Source organism: Nyctereutes procyonoides, unplaced genomic scaffold (genome assembly GCF_905146905.1).
Source record: "Nyctereutes procyonoides isolate TBG_1078 unplaced genomic scaffold, NYPRO_anot_genome, whole genome shotgun sequence".
NCBI lineage: Eukaryota > Metazoa > Chordata > Mammalia > Carnivora > Canidae > Nyctereutes > Nyctereutes procyonoides.
Genome location: NW_026575033.1, coordinates 12,275,383 through 12,300,392, shown reverse-complemented (window position 1 = coordinate 12,300,392; position 25,010 = coordinate 12,275,383). Strand labels below are relative to the sequence as shown.

Sequence of the window (25,010 nt, the reverse complement as noted above, 5' to 3'; positions counted from 1 at the left end):
ACAGCAAGCATGGCACAGGAAACAAAGGAAAGGAAAGAAAGTACAGGGTCAGTGTAATGCATGCAACGAAAAGCATGGCCCTCTTCCAAGAACAGAACCGTCAGCAGTATTAGCATTGCTTGCCCAAACTTGATAAATGTTTGCACGTCTTGTACCCATTCAACATGCACAGCGGTCCAGTTAAAAAGAAGCTTGAATGGGAAACATGTCACTGAAAAATATAATTTGTAATCATTTAGATTCTCTGATTAGTTGGTTTACATTTTGTCAGTATGGGAGACCAGAAGTCAAAACTTTAATTGCTTGAAGATATTAGTGTTTAACTGTGAATAATATGTGAAAGGAGTAAAACTGTGAGGAGACCAGCTGAGTAATCTGAAAGAACTGTAGCTCAAACTAACTATTACTATTGCTACCTGTTAGTTAAGGCGGAGTCTTTAATCTCTTTGGCTTCATATCTGCTAAACTATGACTATCCAAATTAACATATATAATTAACAATCTATGTGGCATTTTCTTCAGAGTCACATTGCCTTTCCCCTTAAGAATATTTCATAGGGCTGTGAGATATAGTCATTTCAAAGGATCTTGTCTCAAGTGTGAGATAAGAGAAGTAATTTTCTTGTATTTCATTTTTAATAATTTCCTCAATTTCTAAAAATAATCTAGAACTAGAGGGTAGTTTAGAATAACATAAAGCTGTAACTGAGCGATGTTCGATTATGGCTTCCATTTATTGGAGTCATCGTATCAGAACCATAGACTTGGCTTTAAGGAAAGTGTGGGTGTGTGGGAAGATGATCAGAATCTGACAGAATATTAAAAAAAAAATCAACTTGGCCCTTCCTAATTATGGGTCAATATATCTGGTTCTGGATTTGCAAAATATTTAAAGACATCTCCAATTCAGTTTCTAATCCTTGATAGGAAAAAACACTTATTTTAAAGCTCTTTCTTTTCTTTTTTTTTTTTTAAAGCTCTTTCTAAAAAAAAATCTGGGTTATTATCAGTTTAATGTATTACACTTAATATAAGGTACAGTACACACACATACTCTTAAATCATTAGTATTTTCAAGCATGAAGCCTCACCACTAGTGACCTCCCCAATCCCTCCCCCTGTCCTCCAAGGGTCTCTTTCTGGCCTCACCTGTTACTAATATCACATGAGTTGGGCACACTGATGACTATTCTGCTTTTTGAGTAGTTTTTTGGACCTTGGCCATAAAAATCTTTCATAGGTTTCAAAGCTAAATATGTGAAAGCCTGTGATGTAGATGACACAGTCCGAAGTATTTACTATTTTCAAGAAAACTTTATGCTGGGGCAGCCCCGGTGGATCAGCGGTTTAGCGCCTGCCTTTGGCCCAGGTTGTGATCCTGGAGACCTGGGATCAAGTCCCACATCGGGCTCCCTGCATGGTGCCTGCTTCTCCCTCTGCCTCCACCCCCGTGCCTCTTATGAATAAATAAATAAATAAAATCTTAAAAAGAAACTTTATGCTTTGATGTTTTTATAACCAAACCTTTAAGTACTGAAAAAACTGCTATTTTTCTGTTTTCCAAAACATGGCTGTAATCCAAGAAGTTCATCAGATCAGTTAAAGCAGAATGTCCTCTGTTCAGTAAAGGCAAATGAGACTTTTTGACTTCAGCTTGGTGCTGAGGAATTTCATTGTCAATGAATTCCTCCCACTCAGTTCTCAAGGCACAAAACTGTATTTCTTGGGTGATGGCCAACTTGACGCACACCAGTTTTCTGTATTCTTAAACGCTCCTTTTTAGGTAGGTTGGTGCAAGCCGCCTTGATCTTTATTATCTCAGAATCCTTCCTAGGCCACAAGCTGGGGTCTTGTCTGCATTTAGAACTTCCAAAAAGATAGTGAAAAATGCCCTTTGTGGGGGGCGTATTATGGAATATGTTAAAACCTTTTATCCCTCCTGTACTGTTTTCTGTATCCAAGTTTTAAGAATAATCCCTTCATAAGTCTTTTTTAAAAAATTTAAAAAGATTTTATTTATTCACTCATGAGAGTCACAGGGAGAGGGAGAAGCAGGCTCCACTCAGGGAGCCTGACACGGGACTTGATGGCAGGTCTCCAGGATCACACCCTGGGCTGAAGGCGGCGCTAAACTGCTGAGCCACCCGGGCTGCCCCCTTCATAAGTCTTTATGAATGTATTTATGTTTTGGTGACTTAAGATTCTTTTGAAAATGTCATGGTAATGTCATCAATTTATTTGGTCAGAAGGATTTTCTTCAAGCCTTGTTCCTGTACTGCTAATATAACTTTATTTATAAATTGGGTTTAGAGGCATGTTTTCTCAGAATGAGAAAAAAATATCAAGAAACAAAGACATTAAGAAATGATAATAGAGGGTAGCTTAAAAGCCCAGAATAATCTAATTTTTGTTCATTAACAGTATCATAGCCATTCTTGTTTTTCTGTATGCTGCTTTGAAATGAGTTCTATGCTTATGATGTAGACAGGTAAAAAATCGGAGAAATTTTTACCATGACAGAAGCTATAATGTACTGTAATAGCTATTATTTTCATCATATTTAATCTCTGAAAGCCACTGGTTTAAATGGGATCAAATTTAGACAATCTAGCCTAATGCTGCAGCTTCCTTACCCAATAATACATAGATGTGTCTAATCTCTTAAGTAGGTATAAACAGTATGTGCTTGCCTGTTGCTAGTATCACTTGAGTCTGGCACACTGATGACTATTATATTATGTTTGCTGAGTAGTTTTTTTGGACTTTGGCCATGGATATCTTTCAAAGCTTTGAAAGACAAATACCTTTAAGCCTATGATACAGATTACACAGCCTGAGGTATTTACTATTTTTAAGAAAACTTTAAATTAATCAGATACTTTCTTTTAATCAGCGCAGGGAAGAGGATTCCTTACACAAGAGTAATTGACTCTATTTGGAGGATGATGTTTATTTATTTATTATTTTTTTAATTAATTTTTATTGGTGTTCAATTTACCAACATACAGAATAACACCCAGTGCTCAGAGGATGATGTTTAATGGGTTATAGTTCAACTGCAGAAACTGCAACTTGTCTTGTTCAATTTGTATAAGAACAGAGGTTGCAGGCTTCTTGTTCATTGATTATGCAGGGATGGGAAGGACCTAACTGAGAGGGATAGTGTCCAAAAAGACCTAGTAATTGGAATGATGATTTGAATATAAGATGAAATGTAGTAGGGCTAAATGGAAATTATTACACTTGAATCTGAAGAGTCAAATGTTCAAGCTGTCCTCAGAAATACCTGCTGAATTAGGAGTGTGCCAACTAAAATAACATAATGAGTGAAATGGAAACAGCTCCAGCTTTGCCAGGGCCAGCTCTGCAGGACCCAGGAGGTAGGCCATATTCATTAGTTACAGGGCTGAGACTCATGGTGCCATCCTAAGCACCTGGAGCTGGGGTTCTCCCCAACCCATATTTCTGTTAACTTAAACTACCTAGAGGTAGCCACTCTAGATGAATTCCACAGGAAGTGGAAACCCAAATTCTTAATCAGAAGTGCTGTTTTAGGTCATGAATAGTTTTGTTCCTGCGCTTGTGCAGGCTGAGAAAATATGGGTAAAGCAGTTTCTGCAGATCATACTCCTTGTCTTATGTTCTAGTCAGTGTATGCTGTGTGTTATTCTAGGAGAATGGCTATTATAATCACCCAGAAGCCTAAATCATTTACTAATCATGCCTGTCTTTTAAAACAAGCCTTCCCTCAAAAATTCTTCCCAAGTATTAGAAACACTGTTTTTAAGAAACTGTTTTGTACATACACTGAGAATTCTTGAAAGTACACCCGAGTAAGCAGGTTGAGCAGACAGGCACTTGCTTGCGTCTTGTATACATGGAGATGTTTCTCACACAGGCAAAGGAATAACACTCTCAAGCAGATGCTAATGGGTGGGCCATTTTTCTTGAAACATACAGCCCTGTCTATCTGGCTTCCCCATTTAGAGGCCTTAAGTACAGAGATACATTTTTCTATTATAAGGAAAACAGCAGTCCAATCATGATGATTGGCACCCAGCTCTTGCCTTCAGGGTTAGGAATTCAATGTGCAGCGGGAAATGGTGGACAGCAGACCAGAGGGGCAAGCTCGCAGCTGCCCTGTACGAAGGCAGGCCCCACGTCGCTGGCTCTTCTTTTTCAGAAATGGCATACTGTTGTGAGGGTATTGTGTGAGCGATTTTAATTTTAACTTTTGTTAAGTTTTTTTCTCATTTAACTTTTAATGTGTCTCAGAATTGTATGACAGATTTTTTGGTCAAGTTGTTTCCATTAAAAAGTACCGATTTAAAAAACTAATAAAACTGCTATACACACACAGCCATACACACACACAAAGACAAATGGTCCACAAAACATTCTCCTTTCCTTCTGAAGGTTTTACGATGCATTGTTATCATTAACCAGCTATTAAATTTAAATTGCCAATTGACACAAAAAGTTCTGAGACCATTCTTCCACCACTGATTAAGATTGGGGTGGCAGGTATTGGGGATAATATTCATTTAGCCTTCTGCTTGGCCTTGCCAGCTCCAGCTGCCTTCTTGTCCACTGCTTTGATGACACCCACAGCAACCATCTGTCTCATGTCACCAACAGCAAAACAGACCAGAGGAGGATAGTCAAACTCTCAACAAACACAGGCTTGCCGAGAACCATATCAACAATGGCAGCATCACCAGATTTCAAGAACCTGGGCCCATCTTCCAGCTTTTTTCCAGAAGGAAGCTCTATCTTCTTCCTTAGCTCAGCAAACGTGCAAGCTATGTGAGCTGTGTGACAATCCAGCACAGGTGCATATCCAGCATTGATTTGGCCTGGATGGTTCAGGATAATGACATGAGCCATGAAACTGGCTGCTGCCATTGGTGGGTCATTTTTGCTGTCACCAGTCACATTGCCACGATGAACATCTTTGACATATGTTCTTGACAGTAGAGCCTACACTGTCCCCAGGAAGAGCCTCACTCAAAGCTTCATGGTGCATTTCAACAAACTTCACTTCAATTTTAACACTGACTGGAGCAAAGGTGACCACCATGCCAGGTTTAAGAACACCAGTCTCCACGTGACCCACAGGGACAGTACCAATAACCACCAATTTTGTAGACGTCCTAGAGATGCAGATGCAAGGACTTGTCAGTTGGTGGACAAGTTGGTGGCAGAATGCAATCCGGAGCTTCAAGCAGTGTGGTTCCACTGGCAATCCCATTTTTATGGGTGACTTTCCATCCTTTGAATCAAGGCATGTTAGCACTTGGCTCCAGCATGTTGTCACCATTCCAACCAGAAATTGGCACATATGCTGCTGTGTTGGGATTGTGGCCAATTTTCTTAATGTAGGTGCTATATTCCTTAACGATTTCCTTGTATCTCTTCTGGCTGTAGGGTGGCTCAGTGGAATCCAATTTGTTAACACCAACAATTAGTTGTTTTTCACCTAGTGTGTAAGCCAGAAGGGCATGCCACAGGTCTGCCCATTCTTGGGGAAACCTGCTTCAAATTCACTAACACCAGCAGCAATGATCAGGACAGCCAGTCAGCCTGAGATGTTCCTGTAATCATGTTTTTGATAAAGTCTTTGTGTCCTGGGGCATCAGTGATGGTCACACAATACTTGCTGGTCTTGAATTTCCACAGGGAGATATCAGTGGTGATACCATGTTCATGTTCAGCTTCAGTTTATCCAAGACACAGGCATACTTGAAGGAGCCCTTTCCCATCTCAGCTGCCTCCTTCTCAAATTTTTCGATAGTTCTTTTGTTGATCCCATCACATTTGTAGATCACACGACCAGTAGTGATAGACTTTTCCGAATCTACATGTCCAGTGACAATGATGTTGATGGGAATCTTCTCCTTTCCCATTTTGGTTCAGGTTTAATGGTGGTTTTCACAACAACTGTGTTTTGGCAGGAAACCCATTGCTAGTGATTTTAATTTTTAAATATCAAGCCAATTAAGAAAATATCATACAAGCATAATAAAACATGTCTGTGAATGGGGTTACAAGTGTCCAGATCACCTGTGTAACCTTTCTACATTATTTTGATGTCTGCAACTTCACGTTAAGAATAAAAGAGAAACTGGACAACAAATATTCCACACCTAGCAAGGAGTTATACTGTCTTCTACAAACCATTCCACAGTGACTTCTCACTTATGCCACCTGTTTGGAATGACCAGAAATCAGCTTGTGGCAAGGACCAGATGGCGCTAGGTAGGGCTTGAGAATGGGAAGACTCCATACACCTATGTGTACACTCTCTCCATTCTGGCAGACTGACCTAAGATCTCAGGAATTTACTTTGCTAAGTTCAGTAAACCAAGTACTAATCCTTTCCTAAAGTACACATTTCTCTGAAACAGAAACACTTGTTTAACAATCATTGGCATGGTTATTCTGCAATCTACATTCAGACAATGATTCTGTGAATCATAAGGTCACTTTTCATCCCCATTCCATTTGTCTCCATGCAAAGGATGCTCAGAGTAACTGACAACTTCAAAGTGTTCCAGAAAACAGGGAACCTGACTAAACAAAAGAGTTGGAGAGAATCACTTGAGGATAAACTGTGCTCTGAGGTCAAAGACTTGTTGGGTTTTACTTTGGGAGAGAAAAAAAATAGGTAGCTCTAATTGGCAAAATAATACCTGCCAACTCTGGACATAAGATCATTGTTTCATTGGAGTGACATCATCATCCATGGTCAAGGCCCATCTTTAGTATTGTGTAAAGATTTCCCCCTCATTTGCCCTCATAGCCCATTTTTAGCCTTGAATGTTATTTGTGATGGGAACACAGTTGTCTTTGTCTCTACAGTCCCCCCTGTGCCCAGCCAGACCTCACATTTAGCAGTGGTTTAGGTAAGGTGGGTGGAATTAGAGAATGTGAGGTTTAAGCTGCATGCCCAGTGGCCAAATTACTTCCAAAGTCTACTAACAGAATTTAACGGGGTATCCCAGTGATTTAAAGAAATCACCCAGCCTTGCCTGATTCACCCTCTCTGAAAGATGGTATACAATTTGCTTTCCAAGCCATCTTCAACCTCAGAATTGTCATATACAAAGGGCCAAAAGCATCTTCTTCAGGACATCTGTTCATTGTCTGAGTTCTCTGGTCATCAGTGTCTCCATGAGCCATGCAGGGGAATTGTAATGCACTGAGCTAATGCCAGTAATGGGAAGAGAGCAAGGTTGGTTTTGCAAAAATGCTGGACACATCAGACTCAAAATTTGGCCTTCTGTTGACCTTTTCCTAACAAGCCCACTCTCCGCCCTGCTGGGTGTTTTATGCAGGTTCCTAAAACCATACAGACATTTAGACGGATGCTGGATATTCTCCTCTAGCTGTTTTCTATGTGTATGTTTTTACCTTTAAACTAAGTTAGAGTAAGTTTGCCCTCTGGGAGAGGGGAGAACCTGGCCTGGAGAGATAGCCTCTTAGCTTCAACTTTCTTATCTGGGAAAACCATTCCAAGGACTGCTGTAAAAGATCAAATGAGATTATATATGTACAGTGCTTGAAAACTATTAGTTTCTTCTTTCCATGTTTGTATTCTCAAGGCTTTATTATAATGCTAACAGAGTTGCCACGTAGAGATACTTGAGTGAAGAAATGAAGTCTAAAAACAAGAAAAGGGATGAGAAGAAACAAGACTACAACATAGATGCACAGAAAGGGTGGGATGAGGAGGAAATGAAAAAGAAAAAACCAGCAAGAAATGAAAAGGTTAAGCAAAAACAACAGAATCTTTCGTGGAGGGACATGGAGAAGGAACAGGTGGGGCGGGGAGGAGCAACTGAACAAAAGAAACCCGCAAAAATAAACTATAAGCACAACAGAGACACATACTTGAAAACTGGAATGTTTGGGAAATAGGATAATTTAACTGGAAGTCCTGAGTGTGTAGATTTCACCAGGAAGCTATACACAAATGAACAAATAAATAAGATTTTTTTAAACCCTTGTCCTAAAAATCTGCAATGTATTAATGCATTTTCCTGACTGAGACTTGATTATTGAGAATATAAAAGAATTAGATGATTGAGGGTAAATGTTTAGGTAACTATTTTTATATTCCATGAGACAAATAATACCATGAGCTGGACTAGGTTTTTGCTAATTGTAAGTCATAACTTGGTAACTTTTCTCTGGAATGAATTTATTTTAATAGCGGAGAATGGTGGAGGGAAGATTAGGCCTGGAATCAGAAGGCATGGGTCCTACTGGGTAGCAAAAAAAAATCTGTAACATAGCTGGTGTGTGTGTGTGTATGTGCGTGTGTGTGTGTATACACACATATAAATTATATATACGTATATAATGCATACTATATTTGCCATATTGCTTCTGGGGTATGCTCATGGGACAGGTTATTCAGTGAAAATCAGTCACAAGTCATCTGAGGCAGCACATCACAGATGCATACACAGGGACTGATGGAAAGGCTAGAGTCTGTTGTAGTTTGAATGGCACATTCTGCTACGCTTATGGGATACAGCTCATGTGATGTCATAAAACCCATATTTAAAAAATGTAATGTAGATAAACCATTTGGTATGTACATTTGTTTCCAGAAGTTGTGGCCAGTCCATGTTTTTGCCTGTCACCTATCAACCATGAAGCTTTGAAGAAGTCAAGCTTGGTTTCCTTATCTAGAATGGGGCTGCCGTTGCCTGCCTTGCTTCCCACACCCAGGAAGATCAATGACTTAGGGATATGCAAGTTTTCTGTAAGACACAGTGTGAAATATAAATGTGTCCTCAAGAAGGGCAGTGATGTGGAAATGCTACCCACATGTTAAAACCCTACCTAGATATTTGTCAGCCTTGTAGTTTGCTTGTTAAATCTTGTACTTCTTCACTAACACTTACCAAGGGGCTCTCACCTAGGGACTCACCCACAGTAAGGACAGTTACTCTTGGGACTATGAACTTGTTCAAAATAATCACTAGATTGAATTGAACCACGAGTACTCTGTTGAAAATTTTAATCCCTCTTTTTTTTTGTTTTGTTTTTATACCTTAGTGAAGCACTGTTTCTAACACAGGAAGATGGTTTCTCATCTTCTGAAGGGTACAGAATCCAGAATGCTTTTTTTTGGCAGTGGTGATGTAATTCCAAGGTAGCACCTCCACCTGACAGGGCAGCAGCTTCCTCACCTGACTTCCCTAATCCACTCTGGCACACTTCAGCCTTTTTTTACAGTAGAATGCGGGAGCCTAAATCTGATGATCCCCACCCATTAAAACACTTCAATTGCGTACCATTGCTGTGAAGATAAACACCCAAGCCCCATACAGTCTGGCTTCTGCTAGCTTCTCCAGACTCTTAAACTTTTCTCCAAGTTGCTTTCTGCACTAGCAGCCACACAGGCTCTCTTCAGTTCTTGCAAAGGGCCATGTCCCCTTACTGCCTCAGGGCCTTTGAACAGGCTCCCTACTCACTCCGCTTCACTGGCTACCTCACTCTCCCTTCACTTGGCTCATATTTGAGATCTCCACTTAGATGGCACTTCCATGGAGAAGTCTTCTCAGAACTGCCCTCCCCATTTGATCAGGTTCCCTTGCTACCATCTTGCGTAGCTTATGGTTCTTTCCTTAATAGCACTTAGTGCCATTTGCACCTATATGATTTTTGATTAATGTCTGTCTCCCTGACAAGATTGGAACCTCCACAAAGGTGCAGGCTTATCTATTGTTCATTATCATATCCACCACGTGGACCACATAGGAGACACTTCGTACGTGACTGTAGAATGAATGATTTTAATCCATTCATAGTCTTCCCCATTGCCTTGACAATACAGCACACATTTACAAGCTAGCTGGTCTGAGGTGTGTACTTAAAGCAATTCTAAATGAGAAGGAAAAAAAAATCTGTTTTAGAGTAATTGCTGAAAGATTACCAAAGATTTCTTTCACTGAAAACAGTGATTTGGTGAAGAATGAATGAAATTTGGTTTTATATTCTAAATGAAGAGCAGATTTATTAGAAAATGATTAGTATAGTTAAATGATGTCCAGCAAAAAAGATCATTTTTATACCTCTGGTTTTCCAAAAAAGACGACTCCCCTTCCACAAATCCCATCAACACACAGTCATGCTTGGCTTGAACATCGGTCTTACTCTATTGGCTTCTTGGGGATGTATGGGGTGACCCATTGTGTGTCTTCCTTTCTCATGCTTTGTGCTTCTTGGGTGGATCAAAATCAACACACGGTGTCAGAGCACAAAAAAAGATACATTCTAACAGATTTTTATTACCTTTTCTTCCGAGTCCCCTGGTTGACAGGTAATTACTCCATCTCTTGATCCTCCTGCAAATGTTGCCTTACAGTTTGCAAGCCACTAATGTCAGAAAGATGCAGACATAGGTAAAATCAGTGATGTCCTGAGAACATTTTTATCATCAATCCTGTCAGAGAAAATTGATTAAGCTTCTAATCACAGTACTATAAAATTTTGCTGTAATAACTTTTTGAAAGTATTTTTTTCTGGTTAAAGATGAACTATTTGAGATTAAACAATCTATTCATATGGGTTCAGTGATGCTCACTTAAATATATAATTTCAGCATTTCATTCATTCCTGGAGGATGGTTTCACCAGACCATTCATTCCTAATTTATGTATAAACTTGAAAAATCATATATACTTAGAAACTTTTCATACGATTGAAATTTGGAGAGAAAACCAATACTTCCTCACAGGCTGGGTGATTCCATGGACCATGCAACCTGACTCATGGCCCACCTACCTCTCTGTTATATTGGGTGGCTTCTATGAGGGCAGGTCTACCTTAATGTAAGAAAGGCTGTTAAAATAACAGCTCAGCTATTTAGAGGTTCCGCCATCCTTAAAGTATCTGGGATAATAACTAATACAAATGTGGAAAGGAACCTCTGAGCACAAAACAGTAAGCACTGAAGAACTGAAATTCATATCTGACATCAAAAGATTGGTTTGTTCACCAAGTATAAAGGAAAGATTATTATTAACTGATGATGGAAAAGCTGGAAAGCCACGACCAATAAAGAGCCCCAGAAAGAGAAGACAATGGGAATTGTTATAGTAGCATGTCAGACAGAACTCTCACCCTTGGATAGGATCATAAAAAGATCAACAGCAACAATAACAACAAACAAAAAGCAAGTGATTTTATAATGAATGTCTTCTGTGTGTGAGGCACTGGGCAGTTATATAGGTTCTTTCTATTTTAAAGGCAATACTGTGTTGTGTTTAAAAGCATGGACTTTTGAACCTCATAGACCTGGGGTTCAATATCAACTTTCCACCTCCTAGCTATTAAGGACAATAATAGCAACTCCAAGGTAGTTGTGAGCATTGCATGATTTAATTTAAGAAATATAGCTCTTATCAGGTTGTTGGACACCTAGATAGGACACAGAAAATGATACATGCTATGACTATTATAATTGTTATATCCTTATAACAATTCCACAAGTTAGTTATTATCACTGTCTTATAGATGAATCTGAGATGAGGAGGTAAGTAACTTATCCAAGGTCACTAACCCTTAAGTAGCTGAGCTGTGATCTGAACCCACGTCCATCTGATTTCAAAATTCATGCCTTTTCTATAGTGTTTGGCATATTATAAGAAGTGTCCCACAGATATTACACACAATTACTTGTCAGAAATCAGGGGGGTTCTGCGTGTCTGGTTTCTGGATCATTTCCGTCTCTAACATTTTACAGTCTAGAGCTATGAAGGAAAAAGAAGAGAGTAAAGAGCAGGAGTTGAGACGAAGAGAAGCAATGGGGTCAGGGAGAGGCAGCTACTGACAGTAGTTAAAAGGAAGAAAGAGCTGAGATCCACCCCATCTAGTTCCAGGTGAGGCAAACAGTGGGAGGAAGTAATTAACAATTGCTAATTGTTAATTACAATGATCTCAGATAAGTTAATGACATTGACAAGGAGATATATCAAGCAGATACCTATGTTTCCCAGGTTCTGGGTAGGGGAATTAATGGGGTTAAAAATGAAAGCTGCGGGGATCCCTGGGTGGCTCAGCAGTTTAGCGCCTGCCTTTGGCCCAGGGCATGATCCTGGAGACCCGGGATCCAGTCCCACATCAGGCTCCCTGCATGGAGCCTGCTTTTCCCTCTGCCTGTGTCTCTGCCTCTCAATCTCTCTCTCTCTCTCTTATGAATAAATAAAATCTTTTAAAAAAATGAAAGCTGAAAGCCTCTTTTGTAGGCATAATTTCTGTATAATCCATACTGTTGACAGTTCTACCACTATTAAATTGGAATTGTAGTCCCTAACAGAGGAATAGATGAAATCTGTCTTCTTCTAAAGATCCTTCATAGATTAACCACAACACCTCCCCAGGACTCGCACTGGTGGGGTTCATTTGATTTTAACTGAATGTATGTGCACAGAAACACAAAAACTTACTGAGAGAGTGGCTTCTTTTCTATTGTTGTAGGTATCCAAATATTCCTGCAGTTCTAAAACACTGAACTTGAGCTTGTCCAGAAGTCCACAAGAAAGGAGCTAAAGACAGGAAAATCATTTGTATATAAGCAAATAGAAACATAACCAGACACAGGCATGGCTACAGAGCTAGAAATGAGAAGTATATTTAGAAATAATGTAAAATGGGGACCAGTGCCTCATTTATAGTGAGTTGTACAATGTATAATTTTGCTCTACTATAAACTGCAATGGCAATTGAATACTAGCTCTCTAATCCAAATCTCCTATGAAAATACCCAGTTTTCTCTGTATCGGTACAGACACTCAAATCTTAACAAGTGTTCTGTAGGAGCCCACATTAAATACATCCATTTTATGCATGAACTGCAGTATCTTCATATAGTAAAACTCCAAGTAGTGTGAAAACAGAACTCCAAGCAGATTTTCAAACTGATTTTATAGTTAATTTGAACTTTAATCATTTATGATAGAATGATTTCTCTTATTGTATTCCTTGCTGCAAGGTAGCTAACTACCAAGTTCTTGGAAAGACCAATTCTTCAGAGACTTTTGAAATCAAAGCACATCTGCATTGGTTCTGAACTCAGTAATTACTCAGCATATGAGGCGGTTCTGTGATATGCATGGGGGCATAAGCCCTCAAAGAGCTCAGCCATCAGGCAGGCTTAGAGTTTTATATTCATAAAGTCATGATTTAGTCAGCCAGAGGATGTTCTAATCAACCCTCAAACTCATTACTTGCAGTTTGGGCTGGATGAATCCCTCCAGGGGGTGATCAGTCTCTATTTGAGACTTGGGAGTGAGGAAAATGAGTACATATCACCTCTGAAGACCCAGCTGTCTGGCCAACCCGGCATTGTGGGGACAGTCTAGGTGAGCTCTAGAGGTTTACTCACCTATTCATGGCTGTCAAAACCAGAGCTATTGGAGAGAGGTGCCAAGGACACAGAGGGAGTACTAAGGTGGATTTTTCTCCTGATTCTCTGAAATGACTTGGCCTTGGCTAGTAACATACAGTCATTTCTATGCAGACTCAGGCCTTTGGGGGTCATGTCACAACATGGCACTGCTCGCAAATACCAACAGTATCTTTCAGACAAACCACAACACAAGGATGCTTCCTGGAGGTTCCACACCTTAGTAAGCTGGGCTGGTCATTTGCCACCAGAGCAGGATTGGGGGTACTCACAGTTTCAGCATCCACAAAGAGTGTAGGGCATTCGGAGCAGGAGGTGAGCATCTGAGAAGAGCTGACAAACTTGGACCCAATTCCCCGGAGATTGTCTCCAAGGTAACTGGCGGCATCACAGGTTAGGAAGCAGAACCTTTTCTGAATATTCTGAAAGGCAGAATAATTATCATTTTTAAAGGGCAAGTTTTAACTTAGGCACTAGAAAAACCTATTTTGTAATCTTTATAAAAATATCAAATGAGCATAGGTCCTCAGGGAGAGGCGGAGGAGATAGGGAGTAGAGTGAGTGTTGGTCTTAAGTAAATCATCACCTAGTGTGGAAAAAATTTCTTCTTAAAGTGTCATTTTCCAGAATGTAGATGCTTCTATAATCTTTAAGTAAATGGTGCTTTTCTTTTTGCTGATGCTCAGAGCTGGTCAGCAGCTTGAGTCCTCCTCACTCATCTGTGAGAAATTACTTAGAATACGTCAGTGCATGCGAGTTAGGAAAAGTCATGGGATGTAACCCTCTTCTGTTCCCCAAGATCACAGCTTCTTGAGAAGGAGCACCAAAATAGTGCTATTCAAGCCTCTGAGAAGTGGAAGTAAATGCTACGTGGGTCTGGAATAATCTCTCCCTCTGAGAGCAAGTCTGCTCTGGTGTCTGTACTCTGTCCCATAGTGTTGCATATGTTGACTCCTTAATCCTCACAACAGGGTAAAGAAATCAAGGTTCAGACATGACTTACCTAAGGTCATGCAGCTAGTAAGTCACAGTGGAAGGGTGAGCCTGACCCCAGAGCTCACATTCCTTCCACACATCTACAAATCTTCCTAGGAGCTAGTTTCTCCTATACTGCCTGAGGACAAAACCAGAATTAGGAAGAATCTGAGTCATTGTGTCTGTGTCAGTGCCAAAATGGGAACATTTTTAAGCCCTTAAGCTTCCAACAAACAGTATCTTTTTAAAAAAATTTATTTAAATTCAATTTGCCAACACATAGGATAACACCCAGTGCTCATTACATCATGCTAACACATAGTATCTTTAACAAAAAGAACACAATATTTAACCAAAAAATAATTCCAGTCCTAGGCATTGGCTTTCCTCAAAGAGATGTCATATCTTTTTGAGTTGTGGAATCTAATCCAGGAGAAATCCTCTCTGCCCCATTGGGAGGAAAGCAGCGTGTCTCCAAACAACAGAAGGCTGGTTCTTTATACTTCATATTAGAAAAATGCCAACTATGTTGCGTATTAATGATTTTTTACTTAATAAATGTGAAAAATTTGGCATAACGCATAGCATACACATGTCTTTGTGGTGTTAAATTAGTTTTACGTGCAGTTAGGAAAAAGAAAAAAACCTGACTGAATGTTAGAGCAGAAAGGAATTAGCAGGGCCATGTTTAGCATTGTACACCTAGTTGAGCAGCAGAGCTGGGAGGAGGATTCAGGTCTGCTAAGAGTTTGGGATTCTTTCCATTTTATCTAAGGATAAGGTGAGGTCTGGGAAGCTCTCTGTCAGGGAACTTTAGAGGCTCTTATAAAGGCAGGTGATATTTAGGGGATATACACTCAGTTCTGTCCTTCCATATAAACACATCCTGTAATTGGTGGCACGGTATGATACAATGACAACATTCTAACAGAGAAGCAGCAGTAAGGACATAAGATGACTGAGACACTGGGAAAGATGTCCACACTGGACCATCAGAAATCAGTTCCTCGCTTTTAGAACCAAATTATTCTGGCAAATACTTCTTCTCTATCCTCTCCAAAACCCAACTAAATACAAGGGAAATGTGGCCTTCAGACTCACGGGAAAATGTTGGAAAACTGAACAGACATGGTGTGGACATAAGAACAGCTTAATAGACTGCATACCTGAAATGTATTTCATTTCCAGCATATTTTATTAATACCTATTTTGTGACTAATATTGCTCTCAATCACATAGCATTGGATAACAATTGAGAAAGTTCTTAAGGCTACATGTGTTATATATATATTTTTAAGATTTATTTGAGAGAAAGAGTGTGCATGAGTGGGAGGAGGGGCAGAGGGACAAGCAGCCCAATGTGGGGCTTGATCCCAGGACTGTGGGATCATGACCTGAGCTAAAGTCAGACACTTAACTGACTGAGCCACTCAGGCACCCCAAGACTAAATGTAATATTAAAAACTGATATAAAAGGTACACATTCGTATGGTTATTATTGCAGATAAGCTCCACAGGGATTCATCAAATATATGAATGGAAAAATAAAGTCCAAACCCAAAAGTGCCCCCTATGCAAGGGCCCAGCCCCACTGCCCAGCTCATGTGACAATTTGCTGATCTACTGGCATGAAGTCAGAGGTCTGTTTAAGATTTTCCACTAAAAAAGATTCCCATTCATTCTTCCTATGTTTATTAAGCACCTATTGTATGTTAGCAACTGTGCCAGCTGCAGGGGAATCAAAGTAAGACACCGTTACTTGCTTCTCTGGGGGAAAGAGACAATAGTAATTTTTAATAGAATGTGACAGGCATGTGATGTAACCGCAATGTGCTTGAGAATACAGGTGACAGGGAGAGAGAAAGGAAGGCTTCATTTGCTTAAGTGAGCTCTAATCAAGGGTTTGCACATCACTGGGAGTACAGCTGAGGGCAAAGGGGAGTTAGCCATGTTAGGTAGAGGGAAAGTATTGCTCAAGACTAGAAAATTGAGCATGAAGAGTATAGTGGCTGTAATAAGAAAAAAAAATACTACAATAGCCAAACTTAAAATATTAACCATTCACCATTATTTTAAAATCGATTTAAGAACAATATAAAAAATAAATTACTTTGTTCCTAAATCCTTAACAAGTAAATCTACCTCATGTGGTAACTTTCTCATGGTTTGTTTTAACATTTCAGTGTGGCCTAACATTAGTGGTTCTGGAGTTCTTATCTCTCAGCAAACAATTGCTTTCTGTCTTAGGCCTCACAACCCCTCCCACTCCCAGTTAATTCCAGACACAACCTTAGTTTGTTCAGTCAACTTTCTAAAAGATTTCACTGAAACTAAACTGGAAACTTGAGAGAGAACAGCACAGTAAAAGTCAATGTGAGAAACCGTAGCTATTAGTACTCTTGGTATATAGTTCTCCAAAAATGGGTCATAAAAAGGGCCATGGGGCTCAAAAGCAGACTTGACTTTTTACAGTAACTACACTGCAGCTTCCTGAATCAAACTTTTTAAGGCAGACGATCCTCCTTTCAATAGAATTCTTTACTTTCCTGCCTTTCCCCCTCTGCCATGGCTCTTCTTGATGGTAATGGACCCGTGAGTGGGCCCATCCCTTGATACCGCCAAGTTACTATCCCTCCCTTATGATATACTCAACAGAACTCAGCCTATAAAATCCTCGTCCATCCATTCATTCGCTCATCACTCACGTCTACTGAAGACGGGAACAACATGGTCCCTTTCTATGTTTCCCTTGTATTATTAGTGGCAATTCTGTGTTGGAAGTTATCAAATACAAGTTTAGAAAAAATGCTGGAAGGAAGGCATTTTCATTATAGGAATATAGGAACTTGAAAGAAAGGAAAAAGAAGTGTGTGTGTGGGTGTGCGCGTGTGTGGAGAAGGCACCCATAATCTCATCACCCAGAGTAAACTACAGTGAATGGCTAGTGTAAAATCTTCACTATTTTATAGATATTAAAAAAAAGAATACTATACCTACTGGTTCTTTAAAGCTAACTTTCTCTTAAACTCTATGGTAACCATGCTTCCATGCCAGTAAAACTTTACTAAAACCTCTCTCTTTCTGGCTGAGTATTAATCCCAGCACTGCCACTTTCTAGCTGGGATCTGCTTCAAATACAGTACACAGGGCCAGTTAACTCCAATGCTGATGGAAGACCTTTGGGTTTCTTAATAACAAGCTGTGTTTCTCTTCTTTTGCTGCCTCCCACCTCTGCCAATCATTTAATGACATTTGGAGAAAGTTCAGAGCAAGATACATAGAGAATCTGAAAGGAATTTGCACACCAACAGACAGGCAGGCATAAGAATAAACCTTTTCACCCATCAGAAGTTGAGTCCCCTGCTTCTCTTTGGTTCAGTAATTGTTGTGTGTTTGGGGATAACAAGTGAAATCTGAAGGCGTCCACACAGCAACTGCTACATTGAGTTGTGGGCAAGATGCCACTAGTGCCTGGCAGAGGGATGGAGAGCCAGCCTGCCCTCTGCTGGCCAAACTCAGTACTGCAGCACTCTGGAGGAAGGGGCACCTGGTTCCCATTTGTACAGAGGTGGGACAGACTAACTAGCCAGTCTGTGGTTCACCCAGGAGAAGCCAAGTATGACCTGTCATGTGTTCAGAAGCATCTACGAGGAGAAGCACATAGCTATGGCTGACACGTTTAAGGAATTCATTGCGGGGGGTTGGGGGTAGGGAGAGAAGAAAGACAATGAAAGGATAAACAAGAATAATGAAGAAAAACAAGAGATATGGGAAGTGTCAGAGGAAAGATGGGATGTGGGATAGGCTTGGCAGAAGACACGGCTCAATGGTCTAGTTTCACGCTTGCCTGGGACTCATGACATCAACCAAAGCCAGAATGGCCTAAGTGAACAGTACGGCAATGAAGACTACATCATGTGGGGCCTTGGCCTTCGCAAGATGAGTGTGAGAAGGTTGAGCAGATTACAGTTAAATGGAATAAAGACTGAAATTAGAGGCAATTGAGGGAGAACTGGAGTAGAAAACAGGGCAAACCTGGAATGAAACCACCACCCCTCTGGAAACCAGAATCGGCTGCCCCCCTATGAGATGCAGTCCTCTCAGCCCGAGCCCCATACCTTAAACAAGGAGGAGAACACATGAAATGTATACACAGCACAGGAGCCATCCGAGTCGCACATAAGCTGGTTGATGTGGCTGCGCCAAGCTTCCTCTGCATCATCACAGGCTGCCGGCTGAAATGCAGCAAGGATGGCCGAGAAGAAGGGCGAGGGAGGGGGGGAAACCCCCCTGTCCCCTTCTCCGAAGCTAGGAAAGATGAAAACAACCCTGTCAGGAGGTGCCATTTCCCTTCTGTACTTGGTCATCTCAGCTCTAGGCCTGCCGGCTGTCCCGCCCACTCTGCTCTCAGGGGTGGCTCTGGGGACTCATCTCTCTTCCTCATCTTCCACATTCTTGTCTGAATCTAGTAGAGAGAATTTTCACCTCTAGAATTTCTGGGACCCCTCCCCTTCTGACTTCCTTTATAGTGAGTCGGGACCTGCCTTCTCGCTTTCCCAGTGGCCATTCCCCAGACACATAAACATTACTTTTGGCACTTTGGCTCCTTTTCACTTTTCATTATGAACCATTAGGACAAAAATTTGGAATCTTTTAACTTGCCCCTTGTGGGGGTGAGTATTAATGACTGCACATGCATGAATGCCCAGGAGGGGAGGGTGGAGGGAAAAAAGGAAATGAAAGGACAGAAGAGCAAGGTGAGGGACATATTGAGGAATGAAGCAAGGAAAGATAAGGAACATGGGTGAAAGGTCAGGTTCTTCTCTATGCACTATTACTTTCAGCTTTCCCTTCCAAGGGCAGATACTGCTCACCATAACAGAAGGTCTTTGTCTAGCCATATCAAAAGCTACTAGTTCTATTACACATTCAGAAGAGAGATACTAGGATTCTGACTTTCTTCTCCAGAAGTAAATCTGTAGCTTTATCACTTGTGATTTATTCTAGACACTGCAATAGCGGTGTTTTGTTTTGTTTTAAGTGGGCTCAATGCCCAGTGTGGAGCCCAATGCAGGGTTTGAACTCATGAGCCTGAGATGAAGAGCTGAGCTATGATCTGAGCCAGACACTCAATGGACTGAGCCACCCTGGCGCCCCTGCATTAGTGTTTTTATCTATTCCTCTCTATTCTTGTTTATTCGTGTTCTCTGGCTATATCTCACTAGTCTCAGGAATACCAGCCACTGAGCTGAAAAGCCACCCACTTAAAAAAAAGTAGGTATGTAACTTATAAAGAGCCTCCTGTTCTTGTCTTTTAACTCAGAGTATAAAGAACTCCTCATTTGCAAAGTCTGCCAGTCTTGCTTATCTTCAAAGCTTGCAAGGCTTGGACCAAGTCCCCAGGCCCTTCTTTGGCTTTTGAGTTACTCTACTAGGATTTATGTTGTTCTGTGTTACTCTCCGGCTTTAGAAGGCACATGAGTACCCCTTTCAGTTTCACCTAAGGTCCTGTGCCTAGGTTGGGGGACTCTGACCAGCTGAGAGCCTTCGGAGTCAGAAGTCAATTTGGACTCTTCATTAGGAAGTCCCAGCAATGCCCATGTGACCTTGCACTTGGGATACAATAGTGAATGCAATATAATGTGCCCAGTACGCTGTCACCACTCATTTCCACCAGGGGCTTCTCTACCTTGCAAGAGTAAACTGGTCCAGTGCTCTATTGCCTTTTTCTTCTGCCTCAGTCATATCCAGGCTAAAGCTACCACTGCATTCGAAAGTTGCTGGGAGTTCATTGACAGAACTAGAAAGATCGTCCTCATGTACGGCCGTGTCCTCTTCCTCCTGAACAGCTTCAGCCTGGAGGAAGAAAAAAGGGAAAGAATCCCCCAGCATGTAAGAATAGATTTGGGAAAACCTATTAAACTAAAGGAAAAATAAAAGAGATAAATTCTGATAGTGAGAGAAATCAGGGACATTGATTTTCCAGCTATAATCCAGTCAGTTTCTATAACTGGACTTGGGATTTCTCCAAAATACTGTTCATTCTTTACCTTCTTTTCCATCTTGTCCACAATAGTTTCCAAAGAGGTTCTCAGGAAATTGCCATATCTGACCCAGGATTATGGGAGTATAAATGCTAATCTTGGAAACAACCACAGAGACCCTCGGTCCAGCCCTCACATTTATAGGAAACTCATGTGTGGGAAAGGGACTTAGCCAACATTGAGTAGATAAATGAGGGCCTCTGGATTCAGAGCTCTTTCTACCATATGACCCCTACTTCTAACGTGAGCCTATCCAGAGGGAACTTTCTGATACAGAATTCCTTTACCTATGGAAACTGGAATTTAGAATCATCAGTGATTGGTATGTAAATGCTCAAGATAACCTGCAGGGTGAATGAGTGGTCCATGGTTGTTCACTGTACCTACCATGTTGACAGGCCTTTCCATACTGGAAATCCTCTAAGGCCCATTTACATACATGCTTTGCTCTTGGAACCCTCCCTCCCCTGGAGATAACGGATAAGAGAGTCTGCTCTTACACTGCTGAAGATGTAGAATGAGTGGTGAAATGCAAGAGCTCTAGGTCAGGCAGAGCTGGGATCAGTGAGGGGCAGGAGACAGACACAGTGAGAGCAATGGAAAAAGAGGCTGGGTTTGAATGTAGGCCAGGAGTAATCAGTTCAAGAACTGACTGTTCTGTAGGAGAGGAAGGAAGTCAACTGGGTTACAGACCAGAAGAGGAGAGGAAGACACGTTTCAGTGAGTCATTTTCTTAAAACCAAGGCAAGGCAAAAAGGGAATATGTATGAATTTGAGCATTATCACAGGTTGCTGTCTGGCCACCCAGTTAGTATTTTGAATCTAGGATTAATAGAGAAATTAAGAGGGGTGTTTAAAGATATGTTAGGGAAACAAGATATCTCATGTCTTTGAAGGAATTGCTCATAAATAGCTGAGTTTCAGAGCTTATCTGTATCTGCTTTTTCCAGCTTTTTAAAACTACAGTGGTGCCATCGAGACTGGCCGCCGGTGACTGGTCTGACTTATTAGTGTACATAAACTTCATCTATTAGGGGAGGGCTGAGTTCTCACAAAAAATGTCCTTTATTTTCCCTCTCTAACATCACAGCTATATCACACATTGCAGAAACCCAGCTCATGTGGAAAACAGAGAGAGCCTTTCAGAAATAAGACTTGACTTTTCCTTGATCAAGTTAGATGATTTCTGTGTGAGTTTATAAATATATTACCACTCAGGCAGTGCTTTCTATTGGAAATCTATGTAGTTTAGCAACCAAAATAGAAAAATTGAGAAAATGGCTATTCTAAGGCTGAGAAATATCAAAATATCAAATGCTAATAACTGCACATTTATGTCCTTTCCATGAAATTTAATTTCTTAATCTTAGGATTCTGGCATTTTAATCTCAGACAAGTTTTCTCTCTGGACCTTTTTTGGCTAAAAAAAAAGGACTGTGCTGACTCTCAGAATCCTGACTGTATTCCTTTTGCACTGAAGTTCTCTTAGAAATAATTCCTCAAGCATCAAAATTTTTAAGTGATTGTGATTCGGTTGGCTGTCCTTTGTTTAAAGTGACATAGATTTCCCTGGACCTCAGATCTGTTTTAAGTGCACTGTAAAAGAATACACAACAGCCAGTATATATTTTTCTCATTAGAAATATCAGAAAGAATATACTTTTATACATGTAAAGAATTATAACTTTCTCTTTCAAACTTGTACTACCATAAGCAAACTCAGGATAAAGGACACCTACTACCAACAGCAGTAGGTTATTTTGGTATTTGTAATATAAGAAAATAAAATTCTATATTAATGGCATATATGTGGGCACTTATTTGAACACAGTGTGAAAGTGGATAGTTTTATGGTTAGGATAGTTTAGGGAAATTTTGATAAGATTGACTTTAAATAAAATATACATTGTTAGCTTTTTAAATACCTAATCTTTTAAATAAGAAAATTATATCCATTACTTACTTTTCTCCTCAGTCTGGCTAGAACAGTTTTGTTTAAATCTGGCATAATATTGTGATTAACACTGAAAATTCCAATAGTATCCCAAAAGGCCAGAATGGAATCAATGTACAAATTGTATAACTGGTTCCTACATAGGAAAAAATTTCCCCAAATACATGCAGACACCCACACCTCACTTAGCATATTGTTTTATAAAAGTCATGACAAAGAACAGCAGTTACCAAGTCACAGCGATCTCAGACCTACACCGATTTGTTTTGCCATTAATCAGCAGTGTTCCTGCTCTATGGAAAACACAAAATGTCTCATTTGACTGAGACCTGAAATCAAATCTCTTTCAACCAACAAGAAGATGGCTGCTCATTTGTAAGGGTAAAACAACTTTCAGGACATAGGCTCAGGTGCACAAATTCAATGATTTCAAAAAATTAAGAAAGGAAAAAGATAAAGATAGTCCCTCCACTTACAGCCCCCTAAGATTTCTTAGAAAATTGGAAGTACTATTTTCTTTAAGAAAACTAAAACCACAATTGCCCAAATCTCTTCACCTTTGAGCCCTCAGAAATCTGCAGATTATTCATATCAGACAAAGATGCATCAAAACTAGCCATTCTGGTGTTGAATGAATGAGGGTCAGCAGGGGTCATGTCACAGGCTGTGGTGAGCGATTCCATGGGATTAGTCTCCTCGGAAGGGGAACGAGTCATGATCTGGAGAGAAAGCAAAGCAAATGACACTGTAGAGTTTCTTAAAAGGCTCACATTATTCTTTACGTAAGAGTACAAACCATTGTCTGAGTTTGTTGTTGGTTGATGGATATTATTTAACGTGCGTATTTCACTCTGGTTAGAACTTAAACACAGCAGCTGGCATAGGGCATTAGGGTGCAGAACACTAGTAAAACACGAACACTCATATTTGCAGATAACCACATCCAGATGTTCATTATATTTCCTAAAACTTCAGATGTCTCAGGAATTTTTTTTTTAAAGATTCTAGCCTAGTAAAAGTTATTTGAGGAAAGTCCAGTCCTTAACAGATTTGATGGTGTTCAAGGCTTCTAAAAAAAAAACCCCAGTATTTGGGTTCATTTGCAACCTATAGACAAGAGGCTTGTTACAATCAGTTAGACACCACCTAACATTTCAGATTTTAGGTTAGCAGCTATGCAAAGTTTCTCTAGCAGCAACTGGAAACCATGCTACTGCTTCAATTACAAAAATAAATCTCCTGTTTCTCATGGTGGGAAGGTTCCTACTTACTAGGTCGGAGTGCTCCAGGATCTGGCTGGTTGTGAGGTCCTCCTCTTCAGAGGATTCATCAGAATCCTCATGGTTCATTTTATTGAGGCTGGGAGACCTTCCTGAAAGTTGGCGCTCCTCCAGAAGCTGCATGTCACACTTGTCCAAACTATCCAGAGAACGCCTGCGCACTCCCCAGTTGAAATTGTCCATACTCTCACCCTGAAATCACACCATCAGCTGGTTTTTATGCCAGAATCTTCCTGCGCTCACACCTTCACACATTCAATTAGTCATAGCTTAGAAATAAATGCTTTCATTATGAACTCTCAAGCTCTCATCTACTTTGGTTCCAAACATTTTGTTTACATGACGTGACAGGTAGTAAAGCGTACTATTTTCACCTAAATGCATATTAAATCGTAGGTAGAAGTGATTACACACTTTTCTTGGGTCTGGTGGGTGATATCATGTTTCTTAAAAGGTGACTTTGGTACACTCTATAAGTATCTAAAAATCTGTAAGAAAGAGACCATTAATATTAAAACAATCTCAAAAGAGGTGTGCCCTCCCCGGCCCGTTTAGTACTGTTTTTGGAAGGAGAAAAGTAGGAGCTATGCTGTAGCACATTCCACATCCTTTGGGTATTAAGTAGAAGAGCATTAGGTAAACATTCCAGCCTGTTCCTGCTACAGCGGTTTTCGCAGATCAAATGCAGAGTTAAAAGAATATTTGATAGCAGCTGGGCAAAGTCTGATAGATCATGCACTATGCAGAGGCCAGAGCAGCATGGCTTAACTTTTGCTTTAGACTCATCTTTAAATAATTGTTCCAACATAGAAAATAGTTGCTTTCCTGGACCAGCAATGATTGACTTGGTACCAAACCCTATCACTGACTTGAACTTTTAATTTACAGAGAACTGTGCTAAGTGGCAATGCAAGTGTTAAGTTGTATCTCAGACTTTCTCTATAGACCATCTCACATTAAGTGTATTTTTCCAGCACAAAAACCTTTCCTAGAAAGTAATTTGGGTTTTATTTTACTCTCTGTTAAAACAGGAATAAGGAAGAGAAATAATATCCAGCTTCTTGATAAGCAAGTTTTAACCTATATAAATAGGTAATTTGAACAAAATCTAGCCCAGATCCTTTCATTTAGAAGTCACTTGAAACACTGTCTGAAGGTTTGTTTGCTGAAACAAACAAACAAACAAACAAACAAAAACCTTATTCTGGTGAGAACTCAGTAAGTAGATCTCTCATATAATGGATGCTTAGCTTTTCTGAAGTCTTTTTTGGCTACTCATGGTAGAAGGCAATAGGTAAGAACCTAAACACATTCTGGATCTGATACAAAGGTTA

General features: G+C 40.2%; 2 protein-coding genes across 9 annotated transcripts in view; one reads left to right on the top strand and one right to left on the bottom strand.

Annotated features, from left to right (window-relative positions):
- The window catches only part of FRY (FRY microtubule binding protein), a 428,026-nt gene that overhangs the window by 15,507 nt on the left and 387,509 nt on the right, over positions 1–25,010 (bottom strand). For 7 of the 8 annotated variants that reach the window (XM_055317436.1, XM_055317431.1, XM_055317432.1 and 4 more), the window contains 7 exons: positions 23,668–23,868; positions 22,954–23,115; positions 20,088–20,254; positions 18,517–18,706; positions 13,696–13,845; positions 12,465–12,563; positions 10,309–10,392 (listed from right to left, as the gene is read on the bottom strand). In XM_055317436.1, coding sequence (XP_055173411.1) covers positions 10,309–10,392; positions 12,465–12,563; positions 13,696–13,845; positions 18,517–18,706; positions 20,088–20,254; positions 22,954–23,115; positions 23,668–23,868 — 1,053 coding nt within the window. Of the gene's footprint in view, positions 1–2; positions 5,941–10,308; positions 10,393–12,464; positions 12,564–13,695; positions 13,846–18,516; positions 18,707–20,087; positions 20,255–22,953; positions 23,116–23,667; positions 23,869–25,010 lie in introns of those variants that run through there. The other variant, XM_055317438.1, reaches the window with a different exon arrangement.
- ZAR1L (zygote arrest 1 like) overlaps positions 1–25,010 on the top strand; it is a 134,321-nt gene that overhangs the window by 50,368 nt on the left and 58,943 nt on the right. The window lies entirely within an intron of this gene.